Source organism: Thermobia domestica, chromosome 4 (assembly GCF_964235325.1).
Source record: "Thermobia domestica chromosome 4, izTheDome1.hap1.1, whole genome shotgun sequence".
Taxonomy (NCBI): domain Eukaryota; kingdom Metazoa; phylum Arthropoda; class Insecta; order Zygentoma; family Lepismatidae; genus Thermobia; species Thermobia domestica.
In genome coordinates, this window is record NC_137457.1 from 11,729,219 (window position 1) to 11,741,619 (window position 12,401).

General features: G+C 31.5%; 1 protein-coding gene and 1 long non-coding RNA gene across 4 annotated transcripts in view; one reads left to right on the forward strand and one right to left on the reverse strand.

The window, feature by feature from the left end:
* Window positions 1-12,401, reverse strand: part of LOC145683719 (uncharacterized) — a 101,870-nt gene that overhangs the window by 40,893 nt on the left and 48,576 nt on the right. The gene's annotated exons all lie outside the window — the stretch shown is intronic.
* LOC145683579 (uncharacterized) overlaps window positions 1-12,401 on the forward strand; it is a 65,849-nt gene that overhangs the window by 20,424 nt on the left and 33,024 nt on the right. Inside the window, exons 3-4 of the mRNA XM_081754925.1 lie at window positions 5,224-5,316; window positions 8,594-8,686. Of these exons, the coding sequence (XP_081611051.1) occupies window positions 5,224-5,316; window positions 8,594-8,686 (186 nt within the window). The remainder of the gene's footprint in view (window positions 1-5,223; window positions 5,317-8,593; window positions 8,687-12,401) is intronic.

Consider the following 12,401-nt stretch of genomic DNA (forward strand, 5'->3'; position numbering starts at 1 on the left):
GTCACATGGTAAACTATCCACCACAATGAATGACACAGTACTTTTTATCCCTGCTATTTCGACTGGAGGAGTAATCACGTGGTTACTAATAACTTGTTTCCCATTTGCCAAGTCAACCTTAACTGATTCACATTGCTGACTTACAACTCCCCTATTACGAAGATTGCTGTCCAAAAACTCTTCACTGGAAAAATTTAATGATGATCCTGAATCTACACAAAGGGCGACGCGAAGACCATTTACTTTGCCAAAATAAATTATGCGGATTTTCCTTTAATATTGGCCAGTACCACTCTTCTATTTGACCGTTTATTGAAATCTGAGTCTGAGCTTTTATAACTATTATAATTATAACCTTGTTTTGAATTTCCATTATCCAAATTTAGCTTTTTTTTCATCATACCTAACTGTTGTTTCGAAGGACGAAAATTGCCAAATTTTTGACAATTACTACTCTGATTAATCTTATTCCCTTTATTTCCACCATAATTTCCATTCATCAATGAATTTCTTAAAAAAATTTCCTGATTTGAGCTTGACTTCCTAACATCAGGCCGAAACTCGAACCCGGAACCACCTTGAGTTGACATGGTCAACATATTACTACCTTTATTTCCTGAAAAAATATGTTTCTCATTTCTTGATTTGGAATTAAATTTCCAAAACTCTAATTTACAACGTTTATACAGATTAAACGTCTAATTTACAACGTTTATCCAAGGTCGAAACTCGAACCCGGAACCACCTTGAGTTGACATGGTCAACATATTACTACCTTTATTTCCTGAAAAAATATGTTTCTTATTTCTTGATTTAGAATTAAATTTCAAAAACTCTAATTTACAACGTTTATACAGATTATGTGTCAATTCGTTCTAATTCATTTAATGTCCTGTGCCAATTATTACCAAAACATTTAAATCGATAACTAGGATGTATACCATGTAAAATTGTGGAAAAGATATCAAACTCAGTTGAACCAACTCCCAAAACTACAGCTGAATCAGAGATACTATTAATAAATACCATAACTTCTTCATTGAATATCATGCATCTATATACTCTTTCCGAAATAAGCTTTGACTTAGCATTCAAATACAAAAACTGTTAAAGATTTTATTTCTAACATCATTCCATCCCAACTCAAGCCGAATACATGACCTAATTTCTTCCAACAAAAGGCCTCTAGTTTTAGTTGTAATTGCAAATAATGTTAATCACAAGAGAAATTCATAATTTTCTATTAACACATTTAAGGTTATCAAAAGCTCAAACAGAAGGACACTATCTGAACAATCAATGTTTTTTAAATGACCAATCCTTTCGTTTAAATTCTGGGTATTTTCTCAAAAATAAATTTATCTATTAATTTATTCGGTTCACCAAATCCACCAGTTACCTAGAAATTCTGAATAGGGTTCTGAATATTTGAAGCATAACCTACGTTTGACTTAAAAGGCTGATTGACTTTATTTCCGGCCTGGCCATAATTAGAATCACAACCTCCTTTCGACAAATTTTGATTTAATGTTGTTTGAACCTGGCTACTTTTAGTTATTAAACTTTGTCCACCATTTTTAAACCTTCCTATACTTTGGATTTTAAAATCTACTCCCTTAACTACTGTTTCATGATCCTTGAGAACACTAAAAGGAACAAATTAGTAACTATACAGGAGGATCTAAAAGGAAATTTTAAGTTACAGGCATCTCCTTGATCATACTTCGCAAACGGATTACCTTTCATTGGAGACATCAAAGTTTCGGAATTCACCCTCCGTAATTTATGATTACTAGTTAAATACCTATTTGAACTGAGTTGACTTGATCCTTTATGCCTATAAGCGCTCATTAAACTAACTCTATTAGGATCAGAGTAAGGCACATGACTTGACACCCCGAGACCGCCACTACATCACGAAACAGCATTACCTACATGTGAATTATTTCTAACAGTTAAGTAACGTGCCGTAACTCATTCGAATCAGAATCAGAATCATAACTAAGAATAGTATTATATAAATAAGCTGTCTCATTTAATCTAGCTGAGCGAAAAGCATTCCTGAAGAATTAGTCGCACTATCTGAAGTAATTAAAGGTTCGACTTCCCCAATCCTATCAAGAGTATAGAAGGTTTCAGGTTCTAAACTCTTATTGCTGCGCGAAAAAAGTTTTTTTTAAAAAAATCAAAGAAGGGATTACATTGCAAATATATATATATATATATATATATATATATATATATATATATATATATATATGCAACCGGAATACAATTGTACTAATCTACTTCTAACTACTCTCTCACAAATACAATCACACACAAGTTCATAAATATAAAAATTTACTATAAATAATGTCTAACAATCAAGATTACCAAACAATTTATAATCAATTTTTTATTTTATTACTAACACAAAACATAATATTTGCTGCTGCTTCGCACTAGACTCCAACATATAGACGTCACGCATGAGAGATCATTTAACCAGCCTTACTCGCGATTTCCTTTTCTTTTTACGGAAACCCAGTTACTAAATCTAAGGGCAGGAATAAAGTTACAGACCAAATGTTCAGTCCTTCAATGGGATATAAACGAAGTTCTATTCCAACACTCATTTCACCAACACACACACACACACACACACACATATATATATATATATATATATATATATATATATATATATATATATATGTGTGTGTGTGTGTGTGTGTTTTGTTTTTGAATTCTCTGAACATGGAAATAGCATAAACTGCATAGACGGTTAATCTAAACATCATTAGAAGCATCAAATTTAATAGAACCTCTCAAAGTTTAATGCCAATCGCAATTACCAAACGATAAAATCAATTAAATAATTATTCCAACTACTAAAAATTCAAACAGTACTCCGACTTACGCAATAATTCTAATTTGTTAATCATTTTTTAAATCTCAATTTATTTAAGCTGATTGCTATACAAATGAAAACCGTAGTTCTAATCAAGACTAACATTTACTTTACTTTAAATTACTCAAACTTGCAAAATAGATATCTACTGCTATGAGACTCTGTATATTGTAAAAACCCTATTCATTCAGTTTCTGTTGGCGGTTAGTAAGGGAAAGTAACATCTATTATTGTTGCATACATGAGGAATTCACCGGTTCTGCTAAATGTAATGCGCTTACGCGTTTTGTAAAATAACTGCACTTTTTTCCTCGCAACTAAAGAGCACAAAGTTTAATGTTGCCAACTGTCTTATATGCAACGCATATTTCAAGACCTAAATGCGGAAACTGCAATTTAACCTGGAAAAGAAAAACACAAGAAAATATCTAATAGCTTCCACACATCACATTCACTTATATGCTCTGCACAATTTAACCTTATCTAATAAAAAGAGTAGTTTCTTGAAATAATCAAAAAACATTTAATTTTCAAACAATTTATTATAATTTATCAAAGTTATTATATTGCAGGAGAAGAAAAGACTTCTAGTAAAATTAATTATCTTTGACAACCAAATTTTAATGTAGTAATATATCAAATTGCAAATGGTAAAGTTCCACTGTTACTGTTGTTTGAAATTCCGAAAATATTAACTTTAACAATCTTTAGTTCGGAATTCATTCACTCAGTTTTTAATTTTTAAAGCACTTTTATAATTTAATTTATTATCACTCTCATTCCACATTCAGTGCAATGTACATCCAACTAATATCTACAAAAGTTTTTAAAAATTCAATGTTTACCAAAACTCAGCAGTTATATACTTACTTCCGTGTTATAGGAGAAGAGAATTGCCGATTTGAGTCAACTCGCATTCAACTCTTTCACACAATTATTTAAATATATATATTAATTCAGAAGTTTTAAAGTAATTAATAAATTTTTAAGGATCTATTGGGCACGACTCATTTTAATTAAAGTCAAATGAACCGGTTTTTAATTTGCATAAGGATTACATTTTTAATAATTTATTTCAAGCGATTTAATGTTTTCTCAACAAGTTTTTAATTTCTTATCCAAAAAACAAATCCTAATTTTAATTCCCCCTTTATTTGAAGAAAGTATTTCTTGTATTTTCTACATGTTTTAACTACATTCAATTACTCCCCTTTTTAATATTTTATCGTTTTTGAAGTTTATCGTTCTATATTTTTTCTGGTTTACTAAAAAACATATTAGTTTTAAGACATGACAATTCACTTTTTAAGAATCTTACACAGTTTTGAAAAAATCACGTACAAAACTTCAAAAAGAGAGAATTAAAACAACTAACTTTAACAAGAAACACCCGTTCTTAAACGTGAGTCAAATAACATTACTTACGTCTTTATCTTTCTATTGTCCTTATCAGTTTTACCTAATAGTTTATAACGACAAATTTAAGCACCTGATTTTTTAAATCTCGAATATATAAATTGCATTAAATTCACTAAGCAAGTTTCATTCTAGGACAAAAATTAACCTTTTTTAAATCGGTCTTGTCAAATTAATCCCTTTGTCTAACCTATTTGTAGATAGCCTTTAAAGAATTTTTTGTTAAAAAGAAGTTATTTCAACGTATTCCGTTTCAAGCTAATTTAGATTTTTAGTTACGTGTTACAACTTTATGCACTCCAATTTTCTTCTTTCCTTTTTAACTCAACACCCACACACACAGCGTGACGGAAGCCAAAATCAAACTTCGTGTGACCAAAAACACTTAACAAACGACCCAACTGCTCTTATCCAATGTTAATTTCCCTTATGAACAAACCGAAGGTACGGCACTCGAAAGCCGCGGGGAAGAGAAAGCGTGGTCAAGCACACCAAGTAGTAAGACTACTACTGCTGCCATCTCTTATTGAATAAGCAAAACATTACCACTTGCAACAGGATTCACAACAAACTTTTTTCTAAATATGTGACTACACGTCACATTCTCCAATCCATCAACAACTTATTTTTCTTTGGAAGAAGTGCAAATCTTGATGACGGATGTGGTAGTTTAGTAAAAGAAGTATCATAGAACTAAATTGCTGATGGGAGAAAGTAAAAGTAGCTGACGGAAATAAGTAACGGGAGGACGATGTCCAAACCACGACGAACATAATGGTTTCAAACTAAATTGAGATTAAAGGATATATTATAGAAGATATTGTAGAATATTGAGATCATTCCTTACAGTTTGGTATACAAATCATAACTCTTTGTTTCTGAATAACCTAAATCAGTTAACATTTCTCAATTAGATCCAACCGATGGGGACAAAGATGAGAACATAAAGGAAGCCCTGGAAGCTGTTGGAGCTGCTCCCTCTTTAAAACAAGAAGACGAAGAAGAAGGTAACAAAAAGAACAGTTTAAAATAAATTATAACAAAATAGATTGTGTAATTGTTGAACGTTTGATATTCTAACTTCTTGCTCGCATTTTAAAATTAATTATTAAGCTATCCTATCAGTAATTATAAATTTTACTCGAACTTGTTGCTGGCAGTCGTAGAATGGACTAAAAGGGAGCACACATAACGTGTAAGGTTAATTCACTGATTGCTGAAAGTAAATAATGTTAATGTGAACAAATACATGTCTTAGAAGGAATTATATTTTAACTCTGTCAGTCACAAGAATGTAATATTAATGAGTATTATCTTCCTTTTAACTACAAGTATCGTGGTAGAATAATTTTCCTTCTTATTGTAGAGCCATACATTAACAACCTAAAGTTTGTTAGTAATCTATTCTTAAGACTAAAAATCATATTTCGGCTCATCTCCAAAACAAATATCTAAATAGTAGTTTTATCCCTCCTAAGACTTGAAACACGGAGTCTTAATAACATGTTTTACGACCTCTGAACAGAACGACTTGATGTACCTATCAGTATAAAAGTTCACCAACAACGCACAGGCGAAGTAAGTAGAAATTACATGTTTCATGTGTTTGCTACAATATTTTACGTTTTATTTCTTCCGATCCAATGAGGATGGTATAATAGATTCAAATGCTATAACTACTAACAAAGTACATATATATTAATTGAAATAGTAACAATACTTAGAGATAACGAAATCGAGGCTATTAGAGACATTCAGGTTTTGACGCATAAAGTTATGTACGAAGTTGTAAATGACATTATGTAGAAGGACAGACATTTATATTTATATTTTAGTATATTGCAAGCCATGTCTTTAACTAATTGCAAAGATAATTAATGCACCATAATTTGCAGGTTTTTGTAGTATTGAAAGTAACAACAAATTTTTGCTTATAGAATATTATTATTAATTTTTACATACTATGTGAATTTGTGGAATATACACATAATGATATGTAAACTCAAAACTCATATTTGCTTACAGTACCTCCACATTCATACCTATTTAAAAGTATATTTTAATAATAATGCAATTTTATAAAATTTCACATTTAGTGTTGCTTCGCTTTTAATATGAATGACTATATATAGAAAAGACGTCAACAAAATACTAATTTCCAATACTCACATTAGTTACATTTATTGTATTATTGCTTAGTTTACGTTATTTGTTTCAAACATCCAACTTTCACTTCATGCCGATTGGGTTTAATATTGATCTAACTGGCATCTGGTGTATCACTATTACTCTCAGCGACACCGAAAACTATGAAACTAACACTAACATCAGTTGTTTTGAATTTTATTTGCATTTTAAACAATTCTCTCTCTCTTTTCTCTCCGAAAAGCGTCATGTAAGTAATACTTGTTGAAAATGATGTATATACTTTTGTAAATATCAAATATAACAACAACTTAATTGCAGGTTTTCTGCAAGGACCGATTCAATTGAATTGGTGAGTGAACGAAATACACGAAAAAATAAGGAGCTATCCTTAACGTCAAAAACTAACTATTAAATATACAGAACAGTGCGAATCTAATGGATTAGTATAACAGTTTTCAAGTTTTTAACTAATCTAAAAAACAATAAGTTCATAGGTAGAATATCAGACAATAAATTGGTTGTTAAATACGGATTAATGGTTATTACGACTAGTACTGATCTTCCTATCACTGGATTTTATTACAAGATAATATATGTACGTAAGAATCGGTTAATAATATTCTATGTAGATTATATTCTAATATATATGAGTGTTCATATTAATGCTTTCTACATCAAATATCTTATTACGTGAAGTGTAGTACTATCATAGCATTCGTCGTATAAATCATATACCTATAGATAAAAGACAGTAAAAATGGAAACTAGGTGTATGATATCACATGCAGGAACAATGTATAACAATATCTATACCGCAATATTGGACAACACATATTGTTAAAACAAACAATAAAATTTTGAGATTCTTGGAATTTTGCAAAACTGTTCTAAGAAAAACAGTAGTTCCTTAACGACATAAAAATAGACTCAGTTAAACTACGTAACTAACTAACTCTATGGTCTATACAACCCGGAGGTTCAATGCCGCGTTCACAAAAGCTCTCCACTGACTTCTATCCTTAGCTAACTGCATCCAGTTTCTACCTTGTATTCCAATCTCTGCGAGATCCATCTTAATATTGTCCTCCCATCTGCGCCTAGGTCTTCCTAATGGTCGTTTTCCGATTGGTCTTCCAGTCAAGACTTTGAAAGCGTTTCTACTTTCTTCCATTCTAGCTACATGACCCGCCCACCTAAGCCTCCTAGACTTGACGAGCCTAACAATGTTGGGTAAACCATATAAATTATGTAGTTCCTCGTTAGGAAGTTTCTGCCATTAGACCAAGTTAAATAGATAGTATATACAAAGCTTGATTTAAGTTTCCGTTTAGCAGAGCTTGGTGGATAAGTTTCATACTAATAAAAGTTCGTGCACACATTCATCGTCGTGCCTTTAATGATGCGTGTCTAGTGCAGGGATTATGGCCCTCAATCTCAATTGAAACGTATAGATATATGTCCATTTTCCCCAATGACACCTATATGAAGTTTTTATCTGAATGTTCTAGTTATTTCATGACGACGAAGAAGCATGAATTAGTAAAGTAGTGTAAATTATCATTCGAAAGTACGATTGATTAGTAGAATAGAGTAGTGTATCTCAGTAAATTAAATTATAGTAGACTAGATTTCTAGAGTAGGCTATGATACGTAACACAGTAGAGTATGCTGGTAAAGAAAAGGTCTTGTTAACAGATGTTGGTACACACGTTAAGGGAATTTTCTTTAGACGATTGATCGCGTTAAAAATACGCATCGATCTGTGTTGTACTGAACTATTATTTCATTGAATATGTTGTATATTCGTTTCTGATATAGAAACACTGATAAACACATACTGCCACTTACCACATTTGAACGAAGTCTTTACGTTGAAACATAGAATAGTATTTTGCCTACTTTTTCCTTTTCTTAACAAGTTGTTTCTCTCTGGAAGAACTGCAAATATTACGATAGGTGTATTAGTTTGGTAAAATAACTATCATAGATTTAAATTGCTGAGGAGAGAAAGAGGAACTAGCTGCAGAAAATACTAAATTTAGATTGAAATCAACATTGAGAACATTTCTCATATTTTGTTGTACAAATCAGGTTTGTTTCTAACTAACCTTAACCAGTTAAATATTTTTCAATTAGACGCAGCACAGGGAGACGACGATGAGAACATAAAACAGGCGCTTGAAGCTTTAGGAGGTACTTCCGCTTTAAAACGAGACGAAGAAGGAAAAGGTAAGAGGGTGACGACTTAGAATAAACTATAACAAAATATATTGTATAATTGTGTCGAACCAGTGATATTCTAACTCTTCGCTTGATTTTTTATATTACTTCTTGAGCTCTGCTATCAGTAATTATAAATAGTACTCGAACTTGTTATTGACTGTCGTAGAATGAACTAAAAGTAAACAAACAGAACTTCTAAATTTAATTCACTGAATATTGAAAATAAGTAATATTAATGTGACAAAATGTGTATCTTGGAAGAAATTATATTTTAGCTTTGTCAGGCATAATGATGCGATATTAACGAAGGTTATATTCCTTTTAACTACAAACCTCCCTTCGGTCTATGAAGTTTTCAGAAGGCCGTGTTGATTAATGTGCGTTGGAAAGCTCATTTTCGTTTGATCTTGAAGTTAACCTTTAGATCCATAGTATAGCCGCTGGGGTTTTCCATGGTAAATTTTCAGTCCTTTATTTGATTTATGCTAATGTAGATTTTCACAGGAACTTCATAAAATTCAAGCATGCTTTTGCTGAGTTTGGTTTTAAAGTTTCAGCTTTAAAGCCGAGTTTGTGTAAAACGGAGAGAAAATTCTACTAAGCTCATACTAATCACATGGTGAAGTACATTATAAAGTACTAGATAAATTGCTTTTTAATGTGATACCAAAACTACTATTGGTTTTTGTATCCGCAACTACCTTGCCCACCAGGAAGAGAAAGTAAGTGATTTCACGTGTTATCAACTGATCAATAAAAATGCTCTCTTCGATCTCATGTTTCATGAGAAATCCAACAATATATGTTCTCGCAGAGATTTAACGCACAATTCACTTCCCATATTGGATGATGGTTACCGTTGAACTAACTAAACGCTGTAGTTAATTTCGAGTTTATTGTGTCCCTGTTGAATAGATTTTTTCGGCTATGTGATATTTCATTAGAAAGTAGTGACCTATTCCAGAATTCCTCATTCTTAATTTAGTTGTGTGCGATCTCTGCTGAGTATAATTCAATCTACTTTATATTAAGTTTCCGAAAGTTGATTTAAATGGTTTAGAATTTTTCGATGAGAGTTTAGCAACCTTCGCAAGGATGAAGGTACTTATATGAAAAGTACTCGTACAACCTAATGTGTTGAACGAAATATGAGCTGTCACCCGAATCGAACCAGGATGCCCCGTGACAAACACCAATAACCTAACCATATAGCCTTCATAGATCACTAGGTGTAGTTAACGTCAGTAGAATACAATGCTGTCACCACTCACTCTAAATTGTGTGATGGATTGAACCATTTGGGTTTAACTCTAGTGTCCAGCAGCGAGAAATTTGGCTATGTAGAATAACAACTAAAAATTGTTCAATTCATCCGCAGGGAATAGAAACTAGGACTACCTTAACCTAGAATATGCTGAATTGCAACCTATTTATTGTTTCAGATTTTTAAACAGAAACTAAAGCACCGAATGAAAATTCTTTAGTTTTGTGTGCCCTATTTTTTAAATAATATTTATTTTACTTTCTATCACTATTACTCTCAGCAAAATCGAAAACTACCAAATTGCACAGCAGTCGCTTCAAATTTTATTTACATCTTAAACGCCTCCCTCTTTTCTTTCGAAAAACTTCATATGAACCCTAATTGTTGAAAATGATAGATATACCTTCGTAAATTTCAAATATACCAATAATTCAATTGCTCGTTTGCTGCAATGACCGATTCAATTGAATTGATTAGTGAAGAAGAGCACATGTAAAAAGTAGGAAATTATGCTTAACGTCAAAAAAATAAATAATCAATATAAAGAACGATACAATCCTATGAATTAGTAAAAAGGTTTCTAAGTTTTTGTCTAATCTAAAAAAAATAATTTCCTATGTAGAACAGTATAATATAAATTGGTTCTTGAAATATTGATGAACTGTTATTACGACTAGTACTGTTCTTCCAATCACAGGATTAACTAAAAGATAAAATCTATACTTAAAAATCCATGATTATCTATGAAGATGAATTAATTATAATATATATGAGCACTCACGTTAATGGTTTCTACATCAAATTTTTACTACATGAAATTTAGTATTATCGTATAAACGGTTGTGTTCGTCATATACATCACATACCTAAAGGAAAAAGAGAATATAGAAAATTCTCATCAAATATATGTGTACGATAGTACGTGCCACAGCAACGCATAACGTCATCTTTCCTGCAATATTAGACAATACAGAGTGTCTAAACTAACAGTAAAGTTTTAGAATTCTTGAAATTTGAAATATTGTTCAAAGAAAAAGTAGTAAAAGTCTAACAGCATGGTAAGTCAGCACAGTCAAAATATATACAAACCTTGGTTACAATTTCTATCAAGCAGAGTTAGGTGGATTATACTCTACTAATAATCGTTCTTCAATATACCCATTGTTGTGCCTTCAAGCTGCTTGTTCAGTGCAAAGATTGTGGCCCTCAATCTCTTTTGCCACCTCGTGATCTATGTTTATTTTCAGCAATGCAACATGTACGAACGTTGTATTGGGATTTTGTAGTTCTTTCATGAGGACATAGAAGCACAGGTTAGAATTTAGTAATGGAAAGTAGGATTGGTTAGTAAAATAGAGTAGGCTTTATGAGTAAAGCAGATTATTTTAGGCAAGTTTTATACAGTAATTTAGGACACGTTAACAGAATAGAGTAAGATAATTTAGATCACTAAAGTTATTATAAAGGTCTTGTTAACAGAAGTTGGTATACACAATGACACAATCTTGATTAGGTGACTGGTTATGCGAAAAACACACATCAATCTCTACTGTACTGAATTAATATTTAATTAAATATGTGGTTATGTATTTGTAATTAGTTTCTGATATATGGAACACTGGTAGACACATATTGACACTTTTCCCATTTCAAACTCGAAAAGAGTACAAGCATGAATATTCTTTTGCCTAATTCTTTAATGTATCAACGAGTTGTTTCTCTTTCTAAGAAATGGAAACGTTGATGATGGATGGTGCAGTTTAGTAAAGAAATACCATAGAATTAAATAGCTGAGAGAAGAAAGTGAAAGTAGCAACAGCAAATAACATAATAGAGATTAGTTGCTTTACTGCAGAAGATACTGTAAAATATTGGTAATATTTCTCAGATTTTGATACATAACTGTGTTTATCATAAATTCTGATTTCTGAATAACCTAAATAAGATAAACGTTTCTGAATTAGATGCAAGGGTGGGAGACGATGATGAAAACATAAAGGCGGCGCTTGAATCTTTTGGAAGTACTCCCGCTTAATACAGTAAGACAAACATGGTGAAGAAAAATGTACGAAGAAGGTGGCTGAGAATAAACTATAGCAAAATTTGTTGCATAATTGTATTGACCGTTTGATATCATAATTCTTTCCACGACTTTTTAAATAAATTGTTAATCTGGCCTATTACTAATTATAAATTGTACTCGAACTTATTATTGACTGTCGTAGAATAAACTAAAAGTGAGCAAACATAACTTCCAATTTTAATTGACTGAAAGCTGAAAATACATAACGTTAGTGTGGTTAAATCTATGTCTTGGAATGAATTAAATTTTTGCTTTGTCAGGCACAATGATGTAATATTAATGAGTGTTGTCTTCAATTTAACTGCAAAAATGTCTTTGGTCTGACATTTTTTACAGAAGACCGTGTTCGTTAAGGTGTCTGGGAAATATTACTT